The sequence below is a fragment of the Acomys russatus genome, chromosome 7 (assembly GCF_903995435.1).
Source record: "Acomys russatus chromosome 7, mAcoRus1.1, whole genome shotgun sequence".
Taxonomy (NCBI): Eukaryota; Metazoa; Chordata; class Mammalia; order Rodentia; family Muridae; genus Acomys; species Acomys russatus.
In genome coordinates, this window is record NC_067143.1 from 51,853,955 (window position 1) to 51,871,284 (window position 17,330).

Genomic DNA, 17,330 nt, shown 5'->3' on the forward strand with positions numbered 1-17,330 from the left:
TCCTCCCCCCCCCACTAGCAAGAGCACCCTCCTTTCCCCTCATGCTTCCAATAAACCTGCATTTATATATTATAGCCTCGTCACCATTAGCTTATTCCGATTATTTAATCAATAATCTGGTGCAACCAACTGCAATGTACCTCCAGTTCTAGGGAGATCCAACACCCTCCTCTGGCCTCTGAGGTCACTGCATACATGTGGCTATTTTAAATAGCTGAAGCCATGGTGGCAGAACCTTTGGATAGGAAAGCAAAGTGTTGTGGGCCCAGGCAAGCGATAGTGCATGGCTAAGGCATTGCCTGCTGCCCATCACCCCAGGTCTGTTGTGTGGCCCATTCTTGCTAGCCAGCATCTCCCACCTGGATGAGGAGCATCCACTAACATGTCTCCTGCACTTGTTTCAGATCGCAAAGGAGGATGCTGTCCTGCCAGCAGCTCTCTTCCCCTCTCTCTGTGAGCTTGTCTTTCACAACAACCCTCTAGTAGCGCACACCCGAGGTATGGTGGCCACAGATCTGTCCCCCACCCTCACCCCAGTGCTCAGCGTTAGCCCTAGAACTCTCATTTGCACCTTACAGATACTAGGCCAGACTTGATGGTGGGGAGTGGGCAGGCAAGTGGGGCAGGAAGAGGAGGGAGGCTCAGTTACCATGGAGAATGGAGAACACAGCTGACAGTGCCTGCTTTGCACCCACTTAACCCCCAGGGCAAGCTGTGGCAAACTGGCATTAACCTCAAGAGCTTTGGTTGGAAAACAAAGCTCACTGCAGTTAAGATATGCCCAAGGTCACAGGGGTAGTGGGTTGGGGGAGTGGGGAGGGGTGGGAGGGTTGAGGGGGGGTTGGGTGGGGTCTTGACTACTCTACCCTGATCATGGAGCAGGCTAGGTGGTCTCATTTCCATTTCTCACCTGGGGTTGCCCCAGCTGCAGGGCTACCCCTGCCAGCAGTCTGAATGGAGTGAGTTCTGTCATGGTGCCAGCCATCTTCTGGCTGAGACCTAACAGCTGGAGATACATGAGAGCCCTGGGCCTGTTGTGACACCAGTGGGCGCTAACCCTTGCTGCCCTTTGTTACCTTAGCCTGTCTGTGTGTCACTTTACTTCCTTACAGAATAGGAATGGTATGACATCTACTTCCTAGGGTTGAAAGAGAGGCACAGTTACATTAACACATGCAAAGCAATCCAGCCACACAGGAAGGCCCAGGAGACACTAGCTAAGCGGCACCTTCTTTTCCTTCGTGATTCCAGGGATCCCACCACTGCTGAAGAGCTTCCTCCAGGAGCGCCTGGGCATCCGCTTAGTTCGAAGGAAACTGGTAAAAGGCAAACACCACATATTGATGCCTCGGAAGGAATCACGGAAGGTAAGCTTTCCAACAGGACCCTGGTCCCGGGGGAAAGCCTATTTTAACACCCCACTCCCCAGCCAAACTAGGAAGCCCTCTGTTGTCTCCAGTGCCTTCGTCCCCTGCTAAACACAGCTAGAAGCGGGGGGGGGGGGGGGGGCAATAAGCTAGAGAGCCCCAATAAAAGGAGGGAAGATAGAGATCCTTGGAGGTCACTAGGTCAGCGACTCCCTGATTTCACAGAATAACTAAGGCCCAGAGGAGAAATGGGGGAGAAATCAGCCTTGTCTGTAACTGTCTAAACTTGGCAAGAGTTTTGATCTTTGAGCTGCTGCCATTTCAGCTCTGGAGCCTCATAGAGCTGCTGGAAGGGAGCCCAAGCCCTTAGCCACACAAGTTCCTGGAGCAAGTTACAGCTCTGTGTCGCCAGGACTAAGATGCACAGCCCTACCACAGGCAGGCTGGTTGCCCTCACTCCAGCGGGCTTAAGAGTCCTGACCTCTGGGAGCCCTGAGGTCGTAATTATTATCCTCTTGATCTGAAGGAATTTTTTTAAAAATCTGTGAGAAGCTCCTGTCTTCTAACTCAGACATTGCTGTTCCCCAAAGATAGATGCCTCTGCCACCTGCCATCTGCTCAGTGGCTGATTCTGTCCACGCTCTCAAGCCCTCAGAGGAGCACAGCAAGGGTTGAAAGCCAGAGATAGACATCCCTAGGGCTTCTCTTGCTTGCTCTGACAATCTTCCAATCTACCACATCTCTACCTGTCCGCTATCTGGGGAGGAGCGCTAGTGAGCGTGGTGCTCATTACAGGCCTGTCTCTTAGAGTGCTCCATGGAGCACTCACGCCTCTCCCCTCACTCACCTCCCAGGAAACTAGGCTCAGAAAGGTGCACCAACTCACCAGAGACAAGTTGGTGTTGGGTTCAGTGTGTCCTTCTCCCTCTTCCTCTTCAGGGCCCTGAGTAACTGGGGCATTGATATTAATAAACCAAGTGCCAGCTCACAGGTAAACAACGCAGCAGTGCACACATCTGGGCACACACCCACCACTTGACCCCAGATCAGAGCTTAGGCCTGAAGCCAGGTGAGGACAGCAGTCTTTCTCTAGTGGGCTGAGAGGTAGAGCTACACACATAAACAGTCCTGGGACTTTTCTTCCTCAATTCCCTGGACAGGGGCTACAGGTCCTGCCCTTGTACGCGGGCATGGGCAGGAGGAGAAAATGGAGCATGCACTTCATGGGCTTTTCCCTGTGAGAACAAGACAGGCAGATAGACCAGCCTAGTCCTGAGGGCAAGGGTCAGGCCATCAGTGAGGCATGGATGGGGACTGCCGATTGACCCTGAGAGGAGGCGCTAGGAAAGGAGGACAGGACAGAAAAAATGTTTCTCCAGCAGCCTTCCATCCCCCACCTGCAGAAAGGCCAGGGAGCTGCAGCCCCTCCTCATGCTGGCGAGGCTCCTAGCATGCAGAAGCCCCACTCCCCAAGTGTGCCTTCCCCCTGTGACGTGGGTTCTGAGGAAGTCCAGTGTCCTTCAGGCTTCCATTCAAAACATGGACTCTACACATATCAAAAAGAAAAACATTTTCTTAAAGTGGAATTTATTTTAGATTTTTATTTAGAACCACTCTTTAGTGGTTCTTCCTACTCTTCAGGTGTTGGATCTGGGTACAGGCAGGGCTGGAGGTCTGCCATGTTGGCGGGAGGAAGCAGCTTCCATGGATCCAACTGGGTCTCAGCTTGCATGCTCCTAACATAGTGCCCAGGGCCTTTCTACTCCACTAATCAAGTCAGTCTGTAAAACTAGAAGAAGGCATAGCACATGAGCACACACACACACACACACACACACACACACACACACACACACACACACGTGCGCGAACGCTGCCCACCTCACCAGGGAGACAGCACAGGAGAAACGGTGACAGGCTCTGCCAGGTAAGGAAGTCGTTCCACAGCTCCTGAGAAACTTGCTTAGGAAAAGCAGGGCCACTGCCACCTGCTGCAGGACTCCTTGAGGAAAGCAACAGGTGTTCTGGTAAACCCTGAAGAGAAGCTGCCAAGAGGAGAGTGAGGTCAGGATGCAGCTGAGGCAGAAGGTGCAGACTGTGCCACTGACATTGGACAAAACCTCTTTACTTCTCTGTGCCTGGGAAACAGGCTAGGTGTTCCTTGGGTAATTTATAAAATGTACACTGTGTGACAGCATCCATGTGGAGGTCCGAAGATAACCTGTGGGAGCCAGTTCTCTTCTTCCACTGTGTGAAAGCCAGGGATTAAACCCAGGTTGTCAGGTGACAACAGGAGCCCTTCCCGACTGAGCCTCCTTGATGGTGTGGAGTGAAGCTCTGTTCTCTGTGCAGGGCATGTGTGACTGCCCTCTTGTCAATCTAGCCTGTCTCTTATACAGGTGAAAACCTATGTCCCCAAGGTGCCAAGGCATTGTCTGGTCCCCCATCACCTAAACGTGACTGCAGATGAGGCTCCCTCAAGTCTTGTGCTGGAACCAGAGTCAGGAACCGAGCAGCTACCCCCCACCGAAAACACCTCTCATGAGGAACTGTTGGCCACTGAGGGCTCAGAAGGCCCTCCCCCAACTCACAGGACCTTTGTGCCGATGCCTCCTGTCTGCTCCGACTCCACCATGCACAGTGAGACGGTGCCCCACCCAAGCCGTACAGCCAACCTCTTGAGCCCAGAGCACCCATCCGATGATGCCAAGAGTACGGAGTCCATCTTCCTGACCCAGGTGACTGTTCCCAGCTGCCTCCATCCTGCCCCTGCCCACCCCCCTTCACCACGCCCCCACCCACAGTGCCCACGGGTTCCTGCAGCCCCTGAGCTACCTGCACCTGCTGTGGACTGCCCAGGGCAGGCAGGCGAGTCCTGAAGACTGTGCAACTCCCAGGCACATTCTGACTGGAGGCTCCTCGTGACACTAGTGGTCCTGTGGTACAGGCACACTCTGACTAGAGGCTCCTCTTGACACCAGTGGTCCTGTGGTACAGGCACACTCTGACTAGAGGCTCCTCATGACACCAGTGGTCCTGTGGTACAGATAGGACCTCAGATCTCACTGGGATCTGAGGCTAGCCAGTTGGCAGAGGCTTGTCCCTCTCTGCTAAAGGTTACTTCACTTCTTATGCTGCCCTGGGTCCTCGCAGGAAAGATGGCTCAGACGTGAGTACCTTTGAGGTGCTTGTGTCTGGGGGAAAGCTGGGAGGAGCAGAGCTTGGCATCTGTGCTGGGACCAGGGACCAGAGGACCAGAGGACCAGAGGGGCCAGAGCCTGAGGAAGGATGTCTGGGAGGAGGGTCAGATGAGCTGCTCTTCTCAGGCTAAGGAGGGTGAACAAGGTGGAGAGATGGGCAGAGAGAACAGGGAACGAGGGGTATGGGGAGAAATTCAAATGGAAGGTTTAGAACCGCGAATATCCAACATCAGTTGTCAGCAGTGGGCCGAGAGGAAATAGAGATTAAATACCCCTAATCTGATCGACTCAAATCCCAAGTGCTTGGAAACCTGAAATGTTTTATGTGCCAGCATGTCCACCAGAGGAAATTTTGATTCATACATAAAATCATTTAAGATGTATAAAATTACCTTGAGTCTATGTGTATAAAATACACATGAAACATAAGCAAATTTTACATGTAGGCTTGGGTCCAGTGCCAAGGTATCTTGTCATGTAACTTATTCTAAAAAGCAAACATTTCTACCCCCAGGCATTTCACATAAGGATTGTTCAAACTCCGTAAGGCAAGAAGAGTTTGCAGGGTCCCCCTGGAACATCCCTGCATAAAATAGGGCTTCCTGTATCATGTGAAAAACCATTTGGGTAGGCCGAGATGTTCCTGGTGTACCTCAAAGTGAGAATAAAGAACATGAAGCCAACCAGACACTGTCAGTTTTGCACCGCAGTCACCTTTCTCAACACATTACTCCTTGAGCCTGCCGTGCTGTTCCTCGACTGCTGCAGCTGCCACCCTTTGTGATGGCTAGCAGTCCACCCCTCTGACTGCTTCCTGAGGACAGCTATTCTGTCCCCAGGGCTTGGTCCAGACTAGGGAATCACTTCCTATGGCTTGGCCACATCACCTCCCATTAGCACCCATTACCCAGTGTCCTGCCCGCCGCCTCCATGCCGCAGTTCCATCTGGTGTGCAGAGCCCATTTGGGACGCAGCAGGGAACGAGTGAGTGTGTTTTCTTCCCGGCCCAGGTGAATGAGCTGCCATCCTCCACCACCCACAGGGAAAACTTAGAGGCACAGGAGAGTGAGCAAAGGAGACCTCTAACGGCACCCCGAGAGGCAAAGAGGACTAAGAAGAAGCAGTCCGTGGCTTCCATGGGCCACAAGTACGATGGCTACGAGGAGCTACTCACAGCCAAGCCTGATCCGGCCTTTGTGGAGCCAAAGGGTATGGGATTAAAAGCATGTGCCCGCAGGCCCTGCTCTCTGTCAGGGGCTCCTTAGGGCATGGCAGCCTCGCTGTCTAATGCTGAATTGTCACTGCTTTGGGGTCATGGCTTTTTCAGATTGCCTGGATTAGCCCAGTCACCCTGGCTCGCAGAAAAGGGCTAAAGACCAAACAAAGCCAGGCTCCTGAGCTCTGGCCAGCCCCTGTAAAGGCCTCGGACACCATCCAAAACCGGCTCCACCTGGTTTGGGGTAGAAGAGATAGCACCCTCTTAGCTCTAATTCTATTTCCTCTGATGTGCCTCAGTCCCTGTGCTAACAAAAGAGCCTGCGGGGAGAGGGTCTCCTGTGTGACCGCCCCTGCCACGTGACCTCTAAGCCCCCCACAGTAGACTCTGAGCCCACCAGGACATTATACTCAATGAATGGTGGAGCTCTAGGCCGGGGAGCAGATGAGGGAGCCCTGGGAATGGCTCTGCAGCCCTTCTCCCAGTGCTGAGCAGGGGCAGGGATGACGCATGTAGTGGCCTCCTCCAGGCATCCAGAAGAACGCACAGGCCCTGCATCGCATGCTGAAGCAGCCGCTCATCTGCCGCTCCTCCAAGCCTAGGCTGGACACTTTCCAGAAACCCTATGCCCCCAAGGAGAAGAGGGTAAGCACCCCAGCCACTGACTGTGCTCCTGGGGCTCTGGGGAACCCCCCCCCCCAAGGTACAATCCTAGGAGTTACCCTGGGACCCTGAGGCTTATTGCCCAGCGCCCCCTACTGCGCCCTGCCAGTCACTTACGACCTCCTCCCCCTCCCTTTGTGCCAGGTTGGGAGGATACCAATTCCACCCCCACGGAAGACCCGAGCGCAGCTACTGGATGACATCCTCATTCGCCTGCGGGACCCTCGGAATGTTACTGAGGCTCCATTGGGTATGGTGCCACTGTCCCAACGAGCCGGTGTCTAGCAGGGAGGGCCGGTTGGAAGCGAGAAGGGAGCATGAAAAGCAGGGAGGGCTGTGGAGGTTCCCCCCCCCCCCCTTTGGCATGACTCGCCACTGTCAGGCTGGACTGCTTCCACCCACTAAGATACTTTGTGCAGCTCTGGGCCAGGGGAACCAAGCTGGCCTGACGCTGCCCCTTCTCGTCCCCGCAGGCGCTGTGCTGCAGCGGCGCGCACAGCAGCGCCTGGTGAACCAGAAGCAGTACCGGGAGGCCAAGCGGCTGCTCAAGGAGTTCCGCGCACGCTACCGGCAGCTAGTGCGCAGCTCCTTGCGCACTGTGTTCACCAGCAGCGCGCCGCCGGCCAGGCCGCCCACCCGCCGTGCGCTGAGCGCTGGCCAACCAAAGTTGGGCCGTTTCCTCGAGTTCATGGACGAGTTCTGCCAGGAGGCCACGGCCAGCGACTCGAAAGAGTAGAGCTGTGCACCGATCTCCCCAAGGGCTCTGCGCCCCGGACCGTGCCTAGCCCTGAACAGAGGGGGCCTGGGCTCCATTTTGCTGCTCCGTGGTCAGCATGGAGAGCTCAGCAGGACCTTGCCTCTGAGCCCAGGCAGACCGCACAAGGTGGCTGGCCCCGCAGCAATAAAGAGTGGTGCATAGAGCAATTCAAGGGGTGCCAAGTATCCTTTTTTTGAGGCCAGGCCAGGGCCACAGTGTTGGTGTCACTAAAGAAAAAGAAACTCTCTGATGACCCTGCATCCCTAAGGGGGCTTATAGGAAACCCACCCGAGTCACTCATGGCAGCTTCAACAAGTGCTGACACAGAGCAGCATAGAAAGCTCTGAAGTTAAGTGGCCTGTAGCCAGCAAGAGGCAGAGTGGCAAAGCGGAGGGCCAGAGGCTAAGGAGACAGGTTTCCTTTGAGGAAGCTTTTTCCATTGTGAGGGTAAAAGGCAGAATGGTCCTTTTTGAGATGATGGCTGGTAAAAGGAAGGGTTTAGTTTCCCAGTGTCGTATAATCTAGGACACGGGCTTTGAAGACAAACACCCTGGGCTGCACAGGCACCTAGGTTCACAGAAGAGAACCGTTCTGGCCAAGGCAGACTGCGGCTGCTACACTCTTGGTGTGTGCCTAGTAGGCAGCATCTGCCCCAGGAGGGTCTGGAGAAGTCCACCAGGGCTATGCTGGGTGGAACCTAAGATGGCTACTTCAGATCAGGGCAACAGACCTGCAGTCCCTGGGGCCCAGGAAGCACAAGGCTTAGTCCTTGGTAAGGCATAATCCCCAAACCCAAATTCCAACTATTTGAACTCAACTTCACAGACTCATGCAAGTAATCCAGTTAAGTACTTACACTAAGCTGTGATCATACCCAGACATCCATGTGATGTACCGTCACTACATAGGTCATATCAGGTGACAAGGGTACAGTTAGCCCATTCATGGATACCTGAACAGGTAATGCAGTGACCCACAGCAGCAGCCACATTCAAGGCATTTGTTGACAACTTGCTGGATTGGACTTTGGTGTTCCAAAGCACCCGCCTTCCCTTTATTGTTAGGAGAGTCCACCCTGACAGTTACAGTCAACCCACCAGGTTCCACTTCTTGAGAACCTTCTAGACTGTTCCCTTCAGCCAGATGTGTCCATGCCACATATGCTCAAGAATGGACCTACCTCCACCAAAACCAAACAAACAAACAAACAAAACCTCAACGCTGTTCCAACCAAGTTTCTTGTGGTCTCCTCAGTAAGGAGATGCTAACAATGGCCTGTGTGGCCTGTCTGCCTAAGTCCCTCGGTTCCAGCTCTGTTCTCTATGCCCCCATGGCAGCCCAAAGAGAGCACACTCATCTGGGCCAAGCACCACCACCTCTCAGTTGAACAAGCTGGTTGCCTTTCCTTGCTAAGTTTCTGGTTATTTTGAATTCCTTACTTTGGCTTCCCACTCCAGAAGCTGCTTTCATGGAGAGCAGTGTTCAAGCAGGAGCCTCTTTGCGTATTATATTGGTAAGACAACATGGCAGCTCATGTTGTTCACACCCTTCCCCCCTCCAACCCCCCAGCCCCCCACCCCCCCACCAGACAGGGTCTCATGTGGCCTCAAACTATCTTGGACTCCTGATCCTCCTGCCTCCGCACACTTAATGCTGGGCTCACTCTTAATTTTTGGCTTCAGTCTGTGTCCTTCAACCTTCCTGAACTGAGCTGTCTCTAGTCACCCTGGATGCTGGTGAGCAATCTGGAAGTTAGTGAGGGGCTCTGAGAGAAGAGGCAGATGGAGAAGCAGATTGTGCTCACATCCTGAATTAGCTCAGCTCCGCAGCACAGTGTGTAAAGTGGGAAGACAGCCTGGTTCCTGGCCCAACTAGCTCCAGCCCAGACAGCAACTGGATCCAGTGTGCCAAGGCCAATGGTAGAGGTTTTCACTGCAAGGTCAGCTGCGGCCACAGTGGCAGAAGCAGCAACAAACAGCATTGGAGTCAGAGGGCCCTGCACCTAGGCTCTGAATGGCCAGGGCTGGAGTTCCACCACCTAGCACACCCAGTTAGAAGGGAATTAAGAGTGTATAGAACACCTTGCTACTATAGGGGCCAAGTGTGGAGTGCTGTTTTCAAGCCTCCAGCTGGCAGCATGCTCACCTGAAGCACACTCCCTGAGGGGTCTTGGGCTGGGTGATTGACTTCAAAGCTCCCATACCCTGGCTTACTATGCCTGGTGTCAGCTCTTACAATGGCCTTCCAGGCAAGTTCACTTTCTGAGGCTAAAAGGGACAGGTTAACGTGTAATCTTTTAATGTAAAACTCATGTCAAAGGTATTTTTGACTTTCTGATCAATGGTTCCAAAAAAGATATTTTTAAAAATCAGATTTCTAAGTATGGCTGTAAGGCACAATGTCAGTGGTATTCTACAAGCCATTTTTACTCCAGCTTGTTGGTGTCCTGAAAGAAGTAGGAATGGTCATAGATAGGAAACTGCAACATCCATGAGGGAGCATCAAAAGGCACACTCTTTCCGGTGGAGACCTCACCCTGGTGGTGCTTGCTCATTCTGAATGCCAGAGTGAGGTAGTCTAACCCAGTTACCTCCCAGGCCTGGCCCCCACCTGCTGTGTAAGCTCAGTCCACAGCGGAGCCGCAGCTGTCTAGAGACTAATCAGAAATAGACTGTTTTCTTTCATGTGTCTGCTTTACTGCATTTTCAACTTGGGCCTCCCTGGAACAGGCACACACACATTGAAGAATGCACTTTGGTACTGTGTTCATCACACTTGATCCCACATCATTTGTGGTAAAAGCCCTGACAGGGCATAACTTGTCCTTGTCTCAAGTCCTCTGTCAAAAGGCTCTTTATGCATCAAGGGGGCGCAGACAGCAGTGACAGTCCACCAGGATCCAGAGCCCGTTCTCCAATTCTAATGTAAACAGTTAAATAAGTCACAACTACCAGACCACAAGGAGCTGGAGCTGGTAGCCTAAAACCAACAGACAGCCATTTTCTATTTCTAGGTGGGAAGGTTCTGCTCTTGGTTCTGAGGACAACTATATTCGTACATATAGGAGTAAACAGTTTACCAGGTGAAAAAAAAAAATCATTAGTTGGCATTTCAGTTATTTCAATCTTGCACAGTGTTTGTTTTCTTGCTTTGCTGGAGGCTTAGGGATGCTCGTGTCTGATGCAAACTGGGATCTGCCAGGCTGCACTGGTGGCTCGGTGTGGAGAGCCATGTGCCAGCCAGGGAGAACCTGACTGCTGCTGCAGGCATCTGGAGCCAGGTGGAAGCTGCTCCTGGCCCAGCTTGACATCTGAAGACTGAGCTGGCTGTGCCTCACACACAGTGGTAAGGAGGGAGTAGGAGCAAGCCTGGCCTCAGCATGGCCTTATCTAACCCCTTCTGGACTAGACACCAGAAGAGGGAGGGCGCTTGCTCAGGGTCTAAGGTCAGCTCTCACATGGTTTAAGTCCCCACGTTCCTGGCAACCTTAGGAAACACAAAGTGCATTTCCTCCTCAGACGAAATACTGGCAATACACAGAGCCATCTGCTCATGAAGGCTTGGCACTTTTTTCTTCCATCTAGTTTGACTGCACTGGTAACCTCCGTGTACCTTAAAGTCTCCTCTTCAAAACAATCTTTAGAATGTTACAGTGGATAACCATCTGGGAAAGGTGCATTTCTGGGTCATCTTCCAAAGAAAATCTGTGCAGCAGCCAGCCTCATTCTCAACGTTTGCTCCTCACACTCTATCGGGTCAGAAGAATTTATGACCAGCTCCATTCACCCTAAAGGCTAAATCTAAAGAGTATTCTACAGACTGATGAGGGAAGGGCTGGCTAAGAAAGGGTTAAGGCCTTATGGAGTTTGATTTCAAAAGAAACAACAAAGGTTGTAATTAAAATAACTCCTCCAAACAAAATTCCACTCATTACTTACTTAACACTATGGGGTTTTCCCTATTAATTTTCCCTATTATGGATATATTTCAGGAATATAGGCACATCTTAACTGAATAAAACAAACGGAAGAAAAAAAAACATTTAAAAAACCTCTTTAAAAAACCTCTTGACACTTGGATGTCCCCTTCATTCACAAATTGTGTAACTTTCACAATTATTTGGACCCTAGAGAATTACAGTGGAAACCAGAACAGTGGCTCTTCATTTACAGGCAGGGGCTGGGGCTGGCCCTGATTTAACACCCCATGCTGGTGAGCCAACCTCTCTCCTAATGGCTCTCCGTTTCAATGACAAGCTAGGAAGAAAGCCCAAGTCACTGCTGGTTCTGGTGAGAGGTCAGCTTGGATGCATTAGGAGGTCACTCAAGGACAGGCTTCTTCAGCCCTATTGGTGATCTGGACCTGTCTCATTTACTGAGACTTAAGCTAAAAGCAGCTTCTGAACAGGGGCAACAGTTCAATAATCACTGCAGGAGAAAATCCGTTCTTCCTTGACAAAATTACTTAGGAAATGGAAGAAGCTGAGCTAATCAAACTCATAAATACTGACAAGGTATGGAAGCTATTGTGGGTGACCTGCTGGGTGTGATCTCTGAACAGGACCATTGAAGACACTGTCATAGATGGCACGTCCACTAATGCATTCTCCAGCCAAATGCATATCCACACACACTGCACTGGACAAGTCCCTCAGTGACTGGGGCGAGTGACTTGGGGGGGGGGGCTGAGTAGGAGGTTAGGGGGTGGGGGGGAATGGCCACTGAACAAACACAGCTTTCAGTTTTTCAGTCATCAGTTTCCCATTGTAGTCAGTGGCCAGTGTATAATCAGATAATAATTAATTAAGTAGCTGTAATTTCTGAGGGGCATTTTAACTTAAAAACAAAAAAGACATTTATGGCCAGTACTTCCTCCATACAAAGAATGGTTTTTTAAATAAATGAAGTCAATTAGGAAAGGATTCCTAGACAAGCCTCAAGGAGACTTAGCTTTTCTAAGAGGCAGAGGCCAGGTGCTAGCTGAGAAATCTCTGATTTGATACCAATCAATCCATTAGGCCCAGATGGCTTTCTCCAACAGGTACAAGCAGCCACTCATGAATGTCACCAGGGTTACCCTTTGCAGAAGGGCTACCAAGCCCTTTTGAGAGATGACATATCTCTTGGATTTCCCATCAGAAAGACTCACTCTCCTGTTCCTCATAATTTCCTCTTTAATAAGAAAAAAGATAAACACTGCCTATACACAAGGAACACAGTAGAATGGGGGCACCATGCACCGTGCCTAGGACTGCAGTGCCTTATGGTAAAGTGTTTACTGTGAAGTATCTTCCACTCCAGCTCGTCAATCCTCCCAAACATTCTCTTTCCCTTGTCTGTTTACTATTCGGGGCTCCACACCAAGACAGGCGTGCTCAGGTTTCAGTGAGAGTCTGAGAGCATCTTGCATGCAGATACTTAAGCAGTTGTCCACCTTCAAAGCCAAGCGGACTCAAGAGTGAGCCAGTCCTCCTAAGCACAGACTGTCTTGCCTCTACTTCAAGGGCCACTGCTCAGCAGGAAGGTTGGGAAGAACACTGTCTACAGCAGTCGGGGTCTCACTGAGGGGTGCACAGGGACAGCCACAGTCCAGCCCAGGATCTGCAATACTCGCTTAGCAGTGACACTGTACCTGAAGCCACACTTGCTGCCACTGCTATGGACACTCTTAAAATCAAGGTAGTCACTAGGGGCAGGGGGTTATTTAAAATATATATATATATCTTTCATCTATTAAAATATTTTATCTTTTTACCAAAACCAAAAATTAATTCCAACTGAAAGTATTTTTCTAATGATTAGTGACATATAAAAGGGTGGCCAGTGGAAAAATAAGTGTTTTTGATACTACCCAGCAATACTAGCCTTCCAATAATTACTAGTATCATAAAAGAAATAAACGAAGTAGCAGAAACATCAACGTTTTCTCCAGTGGAATTTGCTGATGTCTGCAGACCAGGGCTACTCTCCTGCTTGGGGCACTAACACACAGTCCCGCAGCCCTCAAAGCCTTCAGTTGTTAGGACGAGAAGTGAAAGTGATGTGAGTAAAACCAGACTATTGCAAGCTTTTAAAACACACGCCTGCACCTCACACAGGCCCTGCCAGAGCAGCCTCGGAAGTCATCTATCTTGGTGATGGCCACACACACCCAGCATCCCTGGAAACTGTCAACTGCGAGCTGCAGAGAGTCGCTGTCTGCTTCAGAGGACACCCTGCTTGGGACTCTGCAGCCTCCTTTCCACCTGCAGAAGCCTCAACCAGCTCTGGCTGATTTGAAACCTAAAGCTCTCTCTCCTAGAAACCGAAAAGACTGACATCTGCTTTGAGGACACAGCACTACAGGTAATCTCCTCAGCCACTGAGCAGTGAGTCTGTAGCTCCAGCTACTTCTAGACTTTGAATGTTTCAGAAACATTCTGATCAAAGGCAACTTCACTGGCAAACTAATGCAGTGTCCTGCTGGGATCGTTCAAGGGGACAACAAAGGATTGGTATAAAAGCTCTGGAAGGTTGGTTAAAATGCCAGTCACATAACTATCATAACAGCTCATACACAGGGAAGGCCAGCCCACCTGAGAGTCCCTAAAATCATAGCATAATCCATATTCTCAATGAGCCCAGAAGGGCAGAAGCACCATGCACCACCAGGGATGCAAAAGACACATGGTGTCAGCTGCTAAGAAAAATAAACCCCAAAGGTCCATGGGACTGAATTTACCAGCTGCATCCAGCTAGATACCTTGTTTCCACAGTATGGAGTCTCAGCTTTGTCTCTGCCTGACTTTGGGAAAAGTTTTTCATGATTTTTAGATCAAAAACTATAGATAGCCATTGCCACATGCAAAGTAATAAGAAAACCTCATAGTTCATCTCACAGGCTGGGACTCATTGGAAAACAGGAGCCCGTGACAGCCTAGGTGAGATCACTGCAGTCTGTGCTTTACATCCCATCAATATTGTTTCTATGTGGGCTTTGCGCTGTCACGCTCAGTGCCTAGCCAATCTCCCTAGGTAGCCCTGGCATGCCCTGGGATTGGACTTCCTTTGGGCACCCTATGACTGTGGAGAATGCATGGGACTTGTGGCCAGGAGACCCTGGTCAGGGTGGGCTACGGCAGCTGCAGGAACCTGGATGTCTGCGTTGTGGCTTCATCGTCTAGCTGACAACACAAGTTAGGTCTCAGGAAGACCAGGTGTTAAGCACACAGCATCAATCAAGTGTCAAATTGACTTCTGTAGAAGCAAAGTTCTCAGCTCACCTGATTTGGGTATATAACGTTACTGTGGCAAAGGGGAGGGAAAGACAAACAGGACTGTCTATCTTGCCTCTCCCAAAGCACAGCACTGTGTGTCTCTGAGAAGAACTCATATTTCTCTGCAAGGCTAAGCGAAAACACAGCTCTGTTGTAAGCAGCCAGGGGTTCTGTGTGTAACAAGGTACCCCCTCCTCTCCCGACCATTTCTAACTCTGGCCATCATGTTTATGAGTGAAGCCATTCCCAATCTCATTCCAAGTGGGTGCTGCCAGATTTGGGCCCAGAGGCCTTTAGAGTAGGCTCACTCAAGGGGCGAGGAGTACTAGCCCAGGTCCTAGACAACCAAAGATTCAGACATTGGCTTTTGATTACCAAGGCCCTGAAGCCTCTCTGAACCATATTAGACAGTGTTTTGCCATTGAAAGAAACTCAAAGTGAGAACATTCAGCTAGCTCTTTTGGATAAATGATTGAGGCCAAGGACCTCTGCAAAGCAGGTAACGTCACACTGTACAGTAAGTGCTACTTGGCCCCGGCCAGGCTGCTGGACCGCAGGAGATACTGCTCCACATGTCCTTTTCGCCTGCTCATAGTCCGCCTCTCACTGTCAAACGTGTGCTGTGACTGCAAAGCCAGCTGCGGGTCCTCTTCCTCCTGCTGCGATTTCCGCCCCACCCTTCTCAGCCCTGGGTCTTTGGAGGCCTGGCCCTCTCCACCACTGGGTGGTCGCAGTTTCTTAACACCATTTTGTTCCAAGTGCTTAGTCTTACAGCGTCTTTTCCGGCCCCTACGCAGGGAAGAAATTGGCTCCTCTCCTAGGCTGTTGACCAGAATACCATTAGCCAGATCAAAATGACTATGTGTCTTTGGCTGTTTCTTTGTTTTGAGGGCCCCACCCAACACATCATTTTGGGGTAGAACTGAATTAACTGCAGAGGGCTTCATGACTGTGCTTATGCAAGTTTTGACTACTGTGGCATCTATGGTGGACTTTGACTCCTCAAACTGTTCCCCTTCCAAAGAAGGCCCACTGGCTACTCCTCTGTGCTCTGAGGCACAGGTTTCCAATGAGACCTCATGGCTCCTTTTCCTAACACAGTCCTGTTCTGCTTTTGTCTGGTTAACAGAGGGGAAATACTCAAGGGCAGTGGAGGTGGGCCCAGCACACTCTGAGAGCAGCTGGGCCCTGGACAACCTTGTACTTAAAGCCAGAGGCGGCCTCTCCTTGCTGGAATGGATAGCTTCAGAGCCTGGCAACTCTTCTCCTGCTTCAGGGGCCAGGGAGGTGAGAGTGGCTTTGGAAAAGGTCTTCTTGATCTGCCGCTCCTGGAAGACCTGCTCCCACTTCTTGAGGACCCGAGGGCTGGCCTCGTAGGAAGTCTGCTTCTGCAGGCTTCTGCTCAGATTGCGGGGTGTAGACTTGATGATGAGAGGGCTGAGCACTCGGCCATCGGGGAGTCTCTTGGGAGGGGTGCATGGTGAGCAGACGATGGGCTTGAAGTGGTTAAGCTCTTCGGAGATGCTGTCATTGCTTTCTGGGCTGATAGAGCGCTCCGGCCTATGCAAAGAAGCCAAGGACGAGAGGGAGCTGAAGGGCAGGCGCTTTTCTATGGTTAAGTCAGGGGCCGAGAGGCAGCGGTTGTTCTGAGTAGACAAGAGGACACCAATAATGGGGGTAGAGCCTGGAGTTATAGTTGTGACCTGAAAGAAATATAAAAGATCATATGTGTATGTGTGTTTTTTTCTTTTTTTACTATTTTAAAACTTGTATATGTGGGTATGTATGTACATGTATGTACAGTGCCCAAAGATGCCAGAAGAGGGTGTTGGATCCCCTGGAGCTAACATTATGGGAAGCAAGTGTTTGTTGTGTGTCTAGTTCTCTGCAAGAACAAGCACTCTTGATTGCTGAGCCATCCCCCCAGCTCTCCCACACATGTATCTTTTTTCTATAAGTCCTTTAGATGGTGGGAAGATAGGGAAAAAAGGTAAAGGAAGGGTAATGTGTACTTGAAAAATGAGGAAATCCCCAGCCCAAGACACATACACATGCCTGAAAGACTTAGCAGCATCAAAATCTGAAGATGGGTCTCACCTAGTCCTCTCCCTCCCCTAGAGACAGGGTTTCTCTGTGTAGCCTTGGCTGTCCTGGACTCACTTTGTAGACCAGGCTGCCCTTGAACTCATAGTGATCCGCCTGCCTCTGCCTCCCGAGTGCTGGGATTAAAAGGGTGCACCACCACGCCTGACTCACCTAGACCTTTTAAAAAGGTTTCTATAATGGCTTAATGTCCCCATCTGTCAGTTATTTTGAACCTTCTTTCATATCTATATGTAAAATCTCTACATAACTAATCTAATCTGCCTGGGACCGATGCTGCCCTGTGCAGGGGAAGCTATGTCTGTGTTGAGGAGAAGATGGAGAAGTGAAGAGCCCCAGCAGGCAGAGGCTGAGGTGTACCTTGGCTCTGTTGGCTGGAGCTGTTCTGAGCCTGCTCCTCACTCTGTCCTGAACTGTGTCACTGCAGCTCTGACTCCTCTGCACCTTGGTGTTTAGCTTCCTAAAAAAGAATATATAGTTACAATTAGTTCATACATGAGCTTAGGAAAAGATGACGCTCTCTTTGACCGTTCTAAGCCATTCACCAAGAAAAACAATTCCCTTAGGTATGTATGACATATGACATGACATGACATGACATGATATATGATATGATATATAGAATAGAATGGAATGGAATAGAATAGACAGGTTAATTTATCAACTAAATAACAAAGAGAAAGAGAGGATGCTTGTTTCAGGCTTATTTCCAGACCCTGCCTTGGTGAAACAGAGAGGACGCTATTTGCCAGGCTTCGGAGAATGGGGT

General features: G+C 50.6%; 3 protein-coding genes across 3 annotated transcripts in view; 1 reads left to right on the plus strand and 2 right to left on the minus strand.

The window, feature by feature from the left end:
- Xrra1 (X-ray radiation resistance associated 1) overlaps nucleotides 1–7,363 on the plus strand; it is a 70,015-nt gene extending 62,652 nt beyond the window's left edge. The window contains exons 13-19 of the mRNA XM_051149032.1: nucleotides 405–498; nucleotides 1,252–1,367; nucleotides 3,767–4,105; nucleotides 5,578–5,776; nucleotides 6,313–6,428; nucleotides 6,591–6,696; nucleotides 6,920–7,363. Of these exons, the coding sequence (XP_051004989.1) occupies nucleotides 405–498; nucleotides 1,252–1,367; nucleotides 3,767–4,105; nucleotides 5,578–5,776; nucleotides 6,313–6,428; nucleotides 6,591–6,696; nucleotides 6,920–7,182 (1,233 nt within the window). The 3' untranslated portion in view covers nucleotides 7,183–7,363. The remainder of the gene's footprint in view (nucleotides 1–404; nucleotides 499–1,251; nucleotides 1,368–3,766; nucleotides 4,106–5,577; nucleotides 5,777–6,312; nucleotides 6,429–6,590; nucleotides 6,697–6,919) is intronic.
- Nucleotides 1–17,330, minus strand: part of Serpinh1 (serpin family H member 1) — a 671,742-nt gene that overhangs the window by 543,555 nt on the left and 110,857 nt on the right. The window lies entirely within an intron of this gene.
- Nucleotides 14,797–17,330, minus strand: part of Rnf169 (ring finger protein 169) — a 56,297-nt gene continuing 53,763 nt past the window's right edge. The window contains exons 5-6 of the mRNA XM_051149008.1: nucleotides 16,922–17,021; nucleotides 14,797–16,161 (exon numbers count right to left, since the gene is read on the minus strand). Of these exons, the coding sequence (XP_051004965.1) occupies nucleotides 14,983–16,161; nucleotides 16,922–17,021 (1,279 nt within the window). The 3' untranslated portion in view covers nucleotides 14,797–14,982. The remainder of the gene's footprint in view (nucleotides 16,162–16,921; nucleotides 17,022–17,330) is intronic.